The sequence below is a fragment of the Helianthus annuus genome, chromosome 8, assembly GCF_002127325.2.
Source record: "Helianthus annuus cultivar XRQ/B chromosome 8, HanXRQr2.0-SUNRISE, whole genome shotgun sequence".
Lineage (NCBI taxonomy): Eukaryota > Viridiplantae > Streptophyta > Magnoliopsida > Asterales > Asteraceae > Helianthus > Helianthus annuus.
The window spans coordinates 53,516,540-53,529,245 of NC_035440.2; the positions used below are offsets into that span (position 1 = coordinate 53,516,540).

General features: G+C 38.3%; 2 protein-coding genes across 2 annotated transcripts; both read left to right on the top strand.

The window, feature by feature from the left end:
* Positions 1-4,957: 4,957 nt before the first annotated feature.
* Positions 4,958-9,740, top strand: LOC118480965 (G-type lectin S-receptor-like serine/threonine-protein kinase LECRK1). Its single transcript, XM_035975993.1, has 4 exons — positions 4,958-5,108; positions 6,961-7,086; positions 8,987-9,138; positions 9,258-9,740. The coding sequence occupies exons 1-4, from the start codon at positions 4,958-4,960 to the stop codon at positions 9,738-9,740; spliced, it is 912 nt and encodes a 303-aa protein (XP_035831886.1).
* Positions 8,783-11,493, top strand: LOC110869957 (G-type lectin S-receptor-like serine/threonine-protein kinase SD2-5). Its single transcript, XM_035976277.1, has one exon. The coding sequence runs from the start codon at positions 9,741-9,743 to the stop codon at positions 11,373-11,375; it is 1,635 nt and encodes a 544-aa protein (XP_035832170.1). The 5' UTR covers positions 8,783-9,740; the 3' UTR covers positions 11,376-11,493.
* The last annotated feature ends 1,213 nt before the right edge of the window (positions 11,494-12,706 follow it).

A 12,706-nucleotide genomic window follows, 5' to 3' on the forward strand; every position in this document is an offset into this window, starting at 1 on the left:
AAAGCCGATTTTTGTAGCTACTGAGAAATCTCTTCACAGCAACAAGATCAAAAACCTTTGGTTCCGGCTGGTCTTCCACATTGCACCAGCGAAGGTCTTTGTCTTCCTCTTGAGAAGTAGTGTGCGGTTGTTCAATCCACGCCAAGACATTCGCACATCCGGTGTAGTTCGTTCAACAAACACATTTTCTTCAATCACACCGCGACGAAATGTACACTACACGTCCATTTTGTTGATTTTGAACTTCAGACGTTCTGCATGTGCGTACATTTCATTGGAATCTTTCCTGAGGACCCGATCAAAAACCATAACAACCAAATTTTGGCACGTTCTTCATTTGGTCGAATTTTGCAACTTCATTCAACCACATTCTTTCACCAACATCTTCTTCTTCTTTTTCTTTTTCTTTCCTCTCTCTCCATCAATGGCAACAACATTCTCCTAGTTTGTAACAATATTTCGGAGCCTTATGTCGCCAATCTTGTGCATGGACGCTCCACTATCAACAATCCTAAGACTATCAATAGTTCATCCTGGAACATCCTGCACACCCATTTAGAGATTAGTTGGAGAGGGGGACCCAAGCCTTCACAGACTTGGGTCGTCCGTCATCATCGAGAATTGTAACATCCATTTCCCGATGATTCGGAATTGATGTAGCTCCCCCTGAAACAGTTACCGGTTTTGGTATCCAAATCTGTTTCTGTTTTTCATGTTTAACATCCGATTTAACAGATTTTGTTTGGATGACCTCCGGTTTTAAAACCTTTTCAATTTCTTTTCTTTGTTTCTTTTTCTGTTTCTTTTCTCATTGTTTAACAAGATAAGGGTCCTGTTTTGGTGAAACAGATCGTTTATAGTAATTGTTACCATGGGGGGCATCAACTTTTGACTTTCCCTTGGTGAGATATGGACAATTCTTAATGATGTGTCCATACTCACAACATTCAAAGCATGATCTCCGCTCAACAAACCTCGGAGTATCATAACTACAATAGCTGGATGATGAACTTCGTGATCTTGAGGTACTTGGTCCTACATCACAACCGTTTGTTTGTTGTGTATAGTTGTTTTGACTGTTTCTTTTCAAAATTTTACTTTGTTTAACAGAATCCTTGTTGGATTTGTTTTCAAACGTATCAGTCACTCTTGATTTCACTAGGTTTATCTTCCGATCCTTTTTCTTGTTTTCGCCCTGTTTGCCTTTTCCATTCTCTTGGGCGGCATGATTTTGTTCACAGGGATCATCAACCTTTGCTTTCAACTTATGAAGATATGGACAATTCCGAATTATGTGTCCAATTGTACCACATTCAAAACATGATCTTCGGTCAACAATCCCCGAAGTATCATGTGATCGTCTTACCGATGATGAATTTTGTGATCCTGAGGTACTAGGTTTTGAACAGTCTGGTTCATTTCTTTTCAACACTGTTGCTTGTTTAACAAAATCTAAGTTAGATTTGTTCTCAAAAGTTTCGATTTTGTCCGTTCCCTTGGATTTCACAAAGTTCACATTCTTGTTTTTCTTTTGGGTCTGTTTCTTCTGACCCTGAGTCGGTGATTTTCCTTTAGGTTTGGTATGATTTGGCTGCCTTTTTTCTGTTGGTAATTTTTGATTGCCATATTGTTTTCGAATTTCAGCCTTTGGAATAGGAGGACACTGTGTAACTGTAACACGTGGTCCTGTCTTTCTCAAAAACTTACTTGTCGAGTTTTCAAAAACTTTGCTGATTAAGGATTGATTCACATTCTTAATGGGAAAGTCTTTGTCTGAATAGATTTTATCATCACCAATAAGAGTGTACAGCAAGTTCACACCCTCCGACTCTTGTGCAGACGAGGACTCGATTGCAACAGTCTTAGCGGGTTTTGCAGGAGGATCACATAGAATATGATTCTCAAGAGGTATGTCCTCTTCTTTGATTTCCGCATCAGACTTTGCTGGTACTGTATCATCGGATTCATCATCAGAAGAATCAGCATCCTCAATAATAACTGGAGGGTCCTGATTCATTTCAGCAGAAGACACACATGTATCTGCTGATACCTCTGAATCGGATGATACATCTTTCCTATATCCGAGTCCTGTTGCAAACTCCTTTACATCTAGAGGAACAGATGGTTCAAAGAACACTCTATCCTCCTCGTCAGGCAATGCATCATAATTGTGTCTCACTGGTGGTGGACATTTCTTGTAGCCTATGCATGTGACATCCCGTTTTTCTTTCTGAACGTCAATGATGTGATCCAACACATAGCTAGAGCTCAAATAACTGTCTAGCTTAAGCTGGATCGCTTCACTTTCAGTTTTGACACAAGCCATCTCCTTTTGCATTATCTCAAGGCGAGATATATACAAATTAATGTCAGTTTGTTTTCTGGAAACCATTTTAGTTAATTCGGTTTTATCTTTCTTCAAGTTCTCAATTACCGACTTAAACTCTTTTTCATGGTTCTCATAAAACATGTTGGCTTCAGTGCATTTTGAAAGATCCACGATCAACTTCTGGTTGTGGATAAATGTCACATCATATTTCTCTTGCAAAGCTTCGTGTTTGCTTTGCAATTCACACCACTTGGCATTCAATGAAACATGTTTGTCTTGCAAGTCAAACAAACTAGCTTGTAAAGCATCATGTTTGCCTTGCAACTCAGACATGTTTGCTTCTAAATCAGCACACTTAACTCTTAATCTAGCACAATTATCACAATCTACAGCAGTGGGTTCATCGACACATACCTGACTGAAATCACTCTCAGGTGTTGGCCTTTCTGCATCAGAATTAATGACCTCCCTTGATGATTCACATTCAGATCCATCCTCGTTTGAACTTGAAGTTGTATCACCCTCAACTGAAGTTGAAACATCTTCATCTGAACTTCTATCACGTTCAGAACTGTTATCATTTCCCGAGGATTCACCATTTCCGGTATCGTTGACAATTTCAGCATACAACGCCGTTTTTATCTGACTACTGTTCTTTGGATCAAGAGATGATGGTTCTACAGTAGAACGATGGTGTTGTAAAGCAACTGGGGGTAATGGATTTCCATACAAGTCTGTGGTTGGAGCTGGCTTTACAGGAACTTGTATTGGATTGCCATACCAATCCGTGCTTGTGACAAACGCATGTGAACTAGGTCTTGCAGACGAAGTACTGGAAGTTCCATAATACATATCAGAATTACATGGCACAATGGATCTTGCAGAAGACGTACTGCTCTCTGCAGTTGATGGATTACCCCACGCCGGATTCATTTTTGATAAATTGAATTCCTTGAAATCACAATCAAATCAACTTAAAAGTTATAAGTGACCAGCCGAAGGATCCCTTATCGAAAGACAAGACAAACACAAACTTGTTAAATCTAAACAGATAAGGATCGAAGGATAAATGCTTGTTCGAAGGATCAACAGTGTTCGAAAGAGTTGTTTTTTACTGTTTATGGTTGTTTTCTGTTAGTTTTTCTAATGAGTTGTTTTGCTGCTTTTTTATGCTGTTTTTTTAACTAGTTTTTTATGTTTATATTCAGGAAATTGATTGTTATCTCAAGCGACGACAATGTGTTTGTGGTACGGGATGGAATTGAGGCTCTCAAGTGGATCTAGATAATAGAAAATGTAGTTGTAGATTGTGGCAAATATCTAGATTACCATTTTTTCATGCAATAACTTATATATACTACATCAACAATGACCCGAAGGAATATGTAAGTGATTGGTTCAAGGTAGAGAAGGTCAAGGACAGCTACAAGCACTATATGAAACTTATATGAAACTGTTAAATGGAAACAAGATGTGGAAGGTAACATCTTACATTAAACCACTTCCTCCAAAAGAGAGAAGAATGTCGGGTAGACCATCAACTAACACTACAAGAAATACCCACTATTAGCGGCTGTAGGTCCCTCGGAGGATGAGGTCAAACCTTAACCTTGTTATGTGAAACACACTAGCAAGTGCGGAATCCAAGCTAGAGTGCAAACCGAGATGAAACAAGCACAAACACAAGACACACAAAGTTCACCGATTAACACCACTTGTATTAATACGTATGAAAGGTTCGGTTACAAGCTCAATGTTTACAAATCTGTTTTGCAAACTCTCTAAGTGTGTGTGTGTGTTCTTGACAGAATACTCTCTCTATCTCTCGTATCTTTCTGTCTGTCTTGAGTGTCTCTCCAAGTGTTTTCAAGTGTCTAAAATAAAATGAACACACTGCATGGGTTTATATACCCAGCACAGATCATCTGGTCGAAGGATCAGGATTACTGATCGAAACATCATCTTTCGATCATACAGCCATCGAAGGATCCACATATACCTCGAAGGATGGTATATCCTTCGAGGTCCATCTGCATCCATCGAAGGACATGTTTCGAGCTCATCGAAGGATAGACACGATCCTTCGATGACCCAACCTTCGACACAGACATATTACACTCATATTCTAACTGTTTGTCCAAGTCAAACCAGGAGGATGGTTGACTTGGTCAAACTTACAAGACTAACAAAGACATCGTTTTACATCGTGACCGAATACAGACAAAGTACAGACACAAGTGCACCAACAGCGGCGACACCAATAGCGACGACAAGGGGCAATAGCGGCGACATCATTACGTGTCGCCGCTATTGCCCCTTGTGGTCGCTACTGGTGTCGCCGCTAATAGTCAATCCGTGTGAACTTGAAAAAAGGCAGATCTTGGCCCTTGATGAGAAGATGATCCAACGGCGTGGGCACTTTCCTGATTTTTCTCTTTCAAACAAACACAAACTTCATTTTAAACCCACTTTCTTCAACATACACCCATCTTCTCCAATTTCAACTACACCAACAACAACCTCCACCACCACCATGAAGCTACGACCACCACCAAGCTGCCACCGCCACCACCACCAAACTGCCATCCCCACCACCGTGAAGCTACCACCACCATCACCGCCACCACCATGAAGCTACCACCACCACCTAACTGCCAGTTTGCCATCCCCACCACCGTGAAGCTACCACCACCTCAACAAGCTAAAGCTCCGTCAAGTTCCGGCCAAGCTCCGTCAAGTTCCGGCCAAGCTCCGTCAAGTTCCGGCCAAGCTCCGTCAAGTCCCGGCCAGCTTTGTTTTTTTGTGTAGAAAATATATAGTGTAACTTTAGGTAGAATTCATTTTTTTTATAAGATTTGAATGTTTTGATATGAGATTTGAATGAAAGTTACGTAATCTTCAAATTATTATAACTTTGCTGCAAATTTTTTTTGAATGTTTTGATATGAGATTTGAATGTTTTTTTTTTTTTTTTATATATCTTTGCTGCAAATTTTCCGGCAAGAGCATTAGCGGCGACGGTATCATTAGCGGCGTCAAAAAGGGCAATAGCGGCCGAACTATACCGGCGACCCTTTAGCGGCGACGTGTCGCCGGTAATAACAAATAGCGGCGACAAAAAGGACTTTTAGCGGCGACACATGTCGCCGCTAAAGGTACCCGTTTCTTGTAGTGTAAGAGAAAAAGAGATGAAACTGAAAAGCAAGGGAACTATAAAATAGTATCAATTACCTGAAGACAAATGACTAACAACAACTATTTTGAGAAATGGCATAGTGTGAAAACATGTACAAATGAAAAAAAAAACATGCACCACCTAACGAATTGAACCTAAGAAAAAGGAATGCATAGTTTAAGGGTGACAAGAGAAGATATCATTTGAATAGGTAGGAAGGGTGGAAGAGGTAGGAAAGGCGGGAGAGGACACTGTGCTGAACAAGAAAGTCAAACAATAATTTGTTCACAAAATTTATTTTTATTAGATACCTAAAAAAGGAGAAAAAAAAAATCCAACAATAACCATAAAACAAAAAGGAAAAAACCAAACGTGTAAAAAAATTTCTTACATGTTTTTTTACAAATAAATTGTCCATGTCAGCATTGTATAAGTAGGCTATAGGTCACATTAGCAATAAATAGGTTGTTATAAACCATTCCACGATAATGTTCAAATTTAACAAGTTAAGGGACGTTAAAAAAATTAAGTTAAGGGACTTTTGTAAGAAAAAAAAACCAAAAGTATATTGTTTTTTTTTTTTTTTTTTTTTTTTTGGGTATTTGCCCTTTATAAAAATCTTAACTTGAACAAGAATTTCTTAAGCTATAAAAGGAAAATAATAACCTGTCTTTAAGCCTATCTACTATGGTTTCACTTTTCTCACTCTAAGTGATCCTCCATGTAGACATTAGCTTTCACTAACTATTTTGTGTTTTAACTACCTAATTTATATCAATAATAAATTAAAAAAACAATAAAAAGAAATTTAGTTAGATTGGTTGAGAGAGGATGGAGGACCAGAGACCTTACCCCATGGTGGCAACCAAGTCATTTGGGTTTAACAGGGATTTCACGCCCCTTGCTTCGGTGTCACCTATTAAAGGCCATCTCAACAAGGGCATAAGCCATAGTGAGTGGTCCAATACTCATCAATTGGAAAATTAAAATAACAAAACAAACCAATTGTTCAAATTAAAATGCGTTTTACAAACTCATTCAAATCCTAACCACTTTCATGACCCAAAACAAGTAACAAGAAACGAACAATTTCGACTAAAAAGACTGATGACAAACATGGCAACCGTTGAACTGATTAAAATCAAGCATGATTCTAGGAGTATCTAATCTGCCGCAAAACGAAAGTAAAATCAGGAACAATCCAAGAAGATTATGTTGGTGATTAAAATGTTCTCAAAACACCCTTTTTACAACTCCGTTTTTTAATAAGGCAAATTGGATTTAAATAATTCCAACTCATTGTTATTGGCCAATAATAATCCCAACTCATTTAATCACCAATAATAATCCGAACTATTCACTTTTATTTGTAAAATACTCCCACTTAAAAAAACACTAACTAAGTTAGAAAATTGCTGATGTGGCCTTTTAGCTGATGTGTCATATGATGTGGCAGTCTACGTGGCATTTTTCGATTACGTGGCAGCTGATGTGGCAGTCTACGTGGCATTTTTCGATTACGTGGCAGCTGATGTGGCAGTCTACATGGCATTTTTCGATTACATGGCAACTGATGTGGCAGGTGACGTGGCAAGCCACATCAGCAATTTTTTAACCTAGTTAGTGTTTTTTTAACTGGGAGTATTTTACAAACAAAAGTGAATAGTTCGGATTATTATTGGTGATTAAATGAGTTGCGATTATTATTGGCCAATAACAGTGAGTTAGGATTATTTAAATCCAATTTTCCTTTTAATTACAAGATGATTTTATGTTGGATATCTTTTGTTTCTAATTAAAACTAACTAGTGTTAAAGATCCGCCCGCGTTGCGGCGCGGGTACATCGTAAACATTGAATAGATTAGTTCAAACATTATATGATGCATTAACCATATGAAAACACACATTTCGGCGTATCTAGTTGAACTCAGTGTAACCTGTATGAGCATTGTCATTGGATCAAACGTAAAGTAAATGAAATTCATATCGAACAATAACTTGAATTTATACGAAAACGTACATAAAAATATGCACGTAAAAATGGTTTCTTTAAACGAAAACGTACATAAAAATATGCACGTAAAAATGGTTTCCTTAAACGAAAACGTATTATATTTGACCTGACTCGTCTATAAAAAAAAGTTTACGTCGGAATGTAAAAGAAATCATATTTATACATACCAGTACATAAAATATGCACGTAAAAAATAGTTTTTAAGTAAAGAAAGTATAGGGGTAAACCGAAACAAAATATTAGTAAAAAAAATTAATAGGTTAAAACCGTTTGTAAAACCGTGCCAAGTAGCACCAATGCAACAACGACATCGACTCTCAACATCGTAAAAATAAAATAGATAAAATGGTAAAATTACACTAAACGAAAAGGATACTAAAATTGTTGAACCACACACACCCGTTACAGTGTGTTAATGCGAAGAAATTAACCGGAAACGTAAAACGTAGAAAATAATAACTTAGTTGATCTAGGACCTGCCCATTGCGGCGAAGTTTTCAGAAGGGAAAAAATGGACGCGTTTGCGACGGGTCTGTCAAATATGGGAAAATAGAGCAAAAACGTTGAAACTCACATGCATGTCACTACATGTTAACTCGCAAAATTTAGAACGAAACGTAAAACGAAAAACTTGCGAAAGATAAAAAGTATGGGGACCAAAGTTGTAAATAATAAAGTGTTGAGTTAAATTCAAAAGATGAAAAGTTTGAGTTAAAAGTAAAATTCAAATGGGTTAAAATAAAAAAGATAAAACTTTAAGGTTGAAAGTGAAAATTAAGTAATGGGTTAAAATTTAAAAGATAAAAGTTGAAGGTAGAAAGTGGAAAATCAATTTTTTTTTTTTTTTGAAAAAACCCCAAAGCATAGGGTACAAGTGATGATGCATAAGAAAGTTGTAAATTTATATATGGGATAATGATGTTTTTTTTTTCTAACAATTATTAAATCCAATTTCTCAGTACACATCCAATTTTTCCTACTTGATAATGACGTTTATAACTCCTTATAATTGGTTAAAATTAAAAATTTGTATTGATTTGTTTATAAAATTAAACAACTAACTTGACTTCTTCCATTTGCTAAAACGAGGACTTGGCACCCTACCCCACACGGCAACGATAAAAAATAAAACCGGCCAAGACTTGACTTCGATTTACTTCCTTTTTCTTATAAAAAGGATGAAGAAAGAAGAGTGCGCGTTATTACATTTCACATGAACATATGGCCAGCATATTTGCCATTGTGTGCACTATTTCTCTTGCCTTCAGTATAGCAAAAGCCCAATTTTATGTAACCCCAGGTTTCACTTTAGAGCCTACAGGTGCAACCACCTCATTGTTGTCGCCATCCGGATTATACGCCTTCGGTTTCTACCCACAAAGCGGAGGCTACGGGGTTGGTATTTATATGGCTGGACTTCCAGAAAGGACGTCTGGACGGCTAGTCGTGACAACCTTCCATTCTCAGATAATGCTACTTTGAGATTCACATCTGATGGAAGGCTGGCTGTGGAACAAGCACAAGGTCAACAAATCAATATATTTGATGCTGGTGGTGCTTATTTTGCTACCATGCAAGACTCCAGGAACTTTGTGCTCTACGATTCCACAGGGACGAGGGTACTTTGGCAAACCTTTGAACATCCAACAAATACCCTTTTGGCTGGACAAAGTCTCAAACCCGGCCAAACATTATTTTCAAGTGTCTCGGAGACAGACCAGTCAATTGGGGTGTTCAGGCTCGATATGCAATTCGATGGGATATTGTGCTATACCCGAATAGAGGGAAAGCCACAGATCAAGCTTACTGGGATACCAAAACATTTACATCCGGAGCCACACTAAATCTTGATTATTATGGTAATCTGTATCTGTTGCATAAATCAACTTCTTTTATCAAGAATCTAACACAAGGAGGATGTCCTACAAAAGATGCACTCTATGTCATCAAATTTGATGCCGACGGAATCTTTAGATTGTATTATTATGATCTAAGTAACAAGAGCAAGAATGGATCTGTCACATGGGCATCGTCGTCAAACATGTGTACAGGGAAGGGTCTTTGTGGCAACAATGGGTATTGTGTAGTCAGGAACCATAATGCTAGATGTCGATGTATTCCGGGGTTTGAATTTGTCAACAGAAAGCGTCGGAGTTCGGGTTGCCGGAGAACTTACACTGCAGAAAGCTGCAGGATTCTGGATGCACAGACCGCAATCTAGATGACAAATTTGAATAATTCTCAATGGGAAGATACCCCGTATCATATCTCAAAAGCACCTACCCAGGAAGAGTGTTCATCTGCTTGCTTACACGACTGCAACTGCACCGCGGCATTGTACACAGGGCAAGAATGCAGGTTGCAAAACCTCCCATTACAATACATAGAAGTAGGAGATGGCTACTCAAATGTTGGGTTTTTTAAAGTGTACACATCTACTCCAAACAGTTATCCCGGAGAGTGTAATTATTCTTTGGCTTGTGGGAGAAATGGCATTTGCTCAGGTAATCAACAATGTAGTTGTCCAGTATCAAGCTATCCCAGGATAGACTATTTCAGAGCAGTTAATGATCGGCAGCCACACCTAGGTTGTTATGAAATAACTCCTCTGACATGTACGGCCATCCAAGATCAAACTTTTATTGCACTTGAGAACGTTACGGTCTTCAACTTTACTACAGACATGGAGAGTGTGGACATAGAGGCTTGCAAACAAGCATGTGTCAACAATTGCTCATGCAAAGCAGCTCTATTTCAGTATGGTTCTGATTCTTCAAGTGGATATTGTTATTTACCTTTTGAGCTCTATACAATGATTAATGTTGATCCAGATGTAATTCATCACAATGCTACAGCTTTCATAAAAGTGCAAAATGTAAGATCACCGCCTTCTACTTCTAAGTCTCGATCGAATGTAGGAGTTATATTAACTTCCACTATTGGTAGTGTTTTGTTTCTGCTTGGGGTTATTTGTTTTCTTATTTGTATAATCCGTAAGCGAAAAAGGGACACTCATGGGGAGGGAGAGTCTATAGGCGAGGTACCAGGAATGCCAAATCGATTTTCCTATGAAGAGTTGAAAACCGCCACAATGAATTTCAATAAAAAGCTTGGTGAAGGGGGATTTGGAGCGGTTTTTGAAGGGACTCTTGAAGACGGCACAAAGATTGCAGTAAAATGTCTTGAGGGTCTTGGGCAGGTCAACAAATCATTTCTAGCTGAGGTTCAATCCATTGGAAGCATTCACCATGTGAATCTGGTTACACTCAGAGGATTTTGTGCATGGAAATCACAACGTTTTCTGGTGTATGAGTTCATGAGTAATGGGTCATTAGATAGGTGGATCTACCATGGAGACCAAGAGCACAAACTGGAATGGAAATGCAGAAAGAAAATTATTCTTGATATAGCCAAGGGTCTATCATATCTTCATGAAGAGTGTAGGCAAAAAAATATCCACCTGGATATTAAGCCTCAAAACATATTGCTAGACAATGATTTCAATGCCAAAGTATCTGATTTGGGTTTGTCAAAGCTCATTGATAGAAATCAAAGCAAGGTGATGACTACAATGAGAGGAACCCCGGGATATCTGGCTCCAGAATGGTTGAGCTCGGTTATTACAGAAAAAGTGGATGTATACAGCTACGGGATCGTTCTCTTGGAGATGTTATGTGGCAGGAAGAATTTTGACAGATCTCAGCCTGAAGAAAGCTGGCACTTACTCGGTGTGTTTCAAAAATGTTGGGAACAAGGGATATTATTAGATATGGTTGACAAGTATAGTGCAGATATGCAAACACAGTTTAGAAGTTGTGGAGATGATGAAATTGGCTTCATGGTGTTTACAATCTGATTTTACGAAAAGACCTTCAATGTCCACAGTGATGAAGGTGTTAGAAGGTGTATCAAAAGTCGAATCTAGCTTGGATTACAACTTCACAAATCCGAGATTACAAAACACAACAGCTGAACAGGACAAAGACATGACACAATTGTTAGATTATGTTCTGTCTGGTCCTAGGTGAGGTTCTTGTGGATGACTTTTATGCATGTTAGATTATGTTTAAAAGCCTCCAGTTATATTATAGTGTTTTTATTAGTATAGGGTGTCAATTGTAATAGGGTGATGGTATCTACACATCCCCTAAAATTTTTGTACATCCCTCAATTGAAACCATATAGGCCAATACGCTTCTCATAGGGTTTGAAGCATTAAATGCGATACCAATAGGAAGCGTATTGGGCAATACGGTTCCTATTGGTACAATATTCTCTGACGCGCACGCAGTTCAAAACTAGTGACCCAATAGGAAGCGTATTGCCCAATACGATTCCCATAAGTTTAATAGGAAGCGTATAGGGCAATACACTTCCCATAGGGCTTGGGTTGGTGAACGCATTAAATCGATAGGAAGCGTATTGGGCAATACGATTCTTATTGGTATAATAGGAAGCGTATGGGTCAATATGGTTCCCCTAGACCCAAAGTATAGGAAGCGTATGAGGCAGTATGGTTCCCCTAGAGCCAATGTATATGAAGCGTATGGGGCAATATGGTTCCCCTGGTCCCCTAATCTGAATCCTTTTTATAAAAATGTGTCAAAAAAAAAACGTTTATACATTATTTGTATAACTTAAATTCTTTTCATTTTAAATTTGCAGATATGGCGTCAGATGATGAGATGGATGGCGCGGGAGATTTCGATCCATGGGCCGGTGACGATTGTTCACAATATCCATATATGATATACCCTTCCGAAACGTATGAAGCAAAACGATTGTTAGGATCCGAGGCTGACATGATTGTGCTTGTTTGTATGAATTGAACATTCAGTATATATGAGACAAAGTAAAGTGCAGCGGAAATGAATACAAACCTTGTTAAACACAATCAAAGGAGAATATAGTTTGGTAAACAATTGCTTTTTCATAGAGTCGAATGATTACATCAAAAGCAAAAGATTACAATGCAAGCTTACAGACTAAAACTCCCCCTCAGCCTGATACTTCAGAGTTGGTTGCACAAGATGAAAGGATTGAATTGAGGAGAAGAACTCACTCAAAACGAATCAAATGTAACAGTACAGAGTACTGTTATATTTATAGGCAAACCAAACTACTGATGTACCTCAGCTGACGTCACCATGATAGTGACATCTAACAGCCTAACAACCTGTAGACACT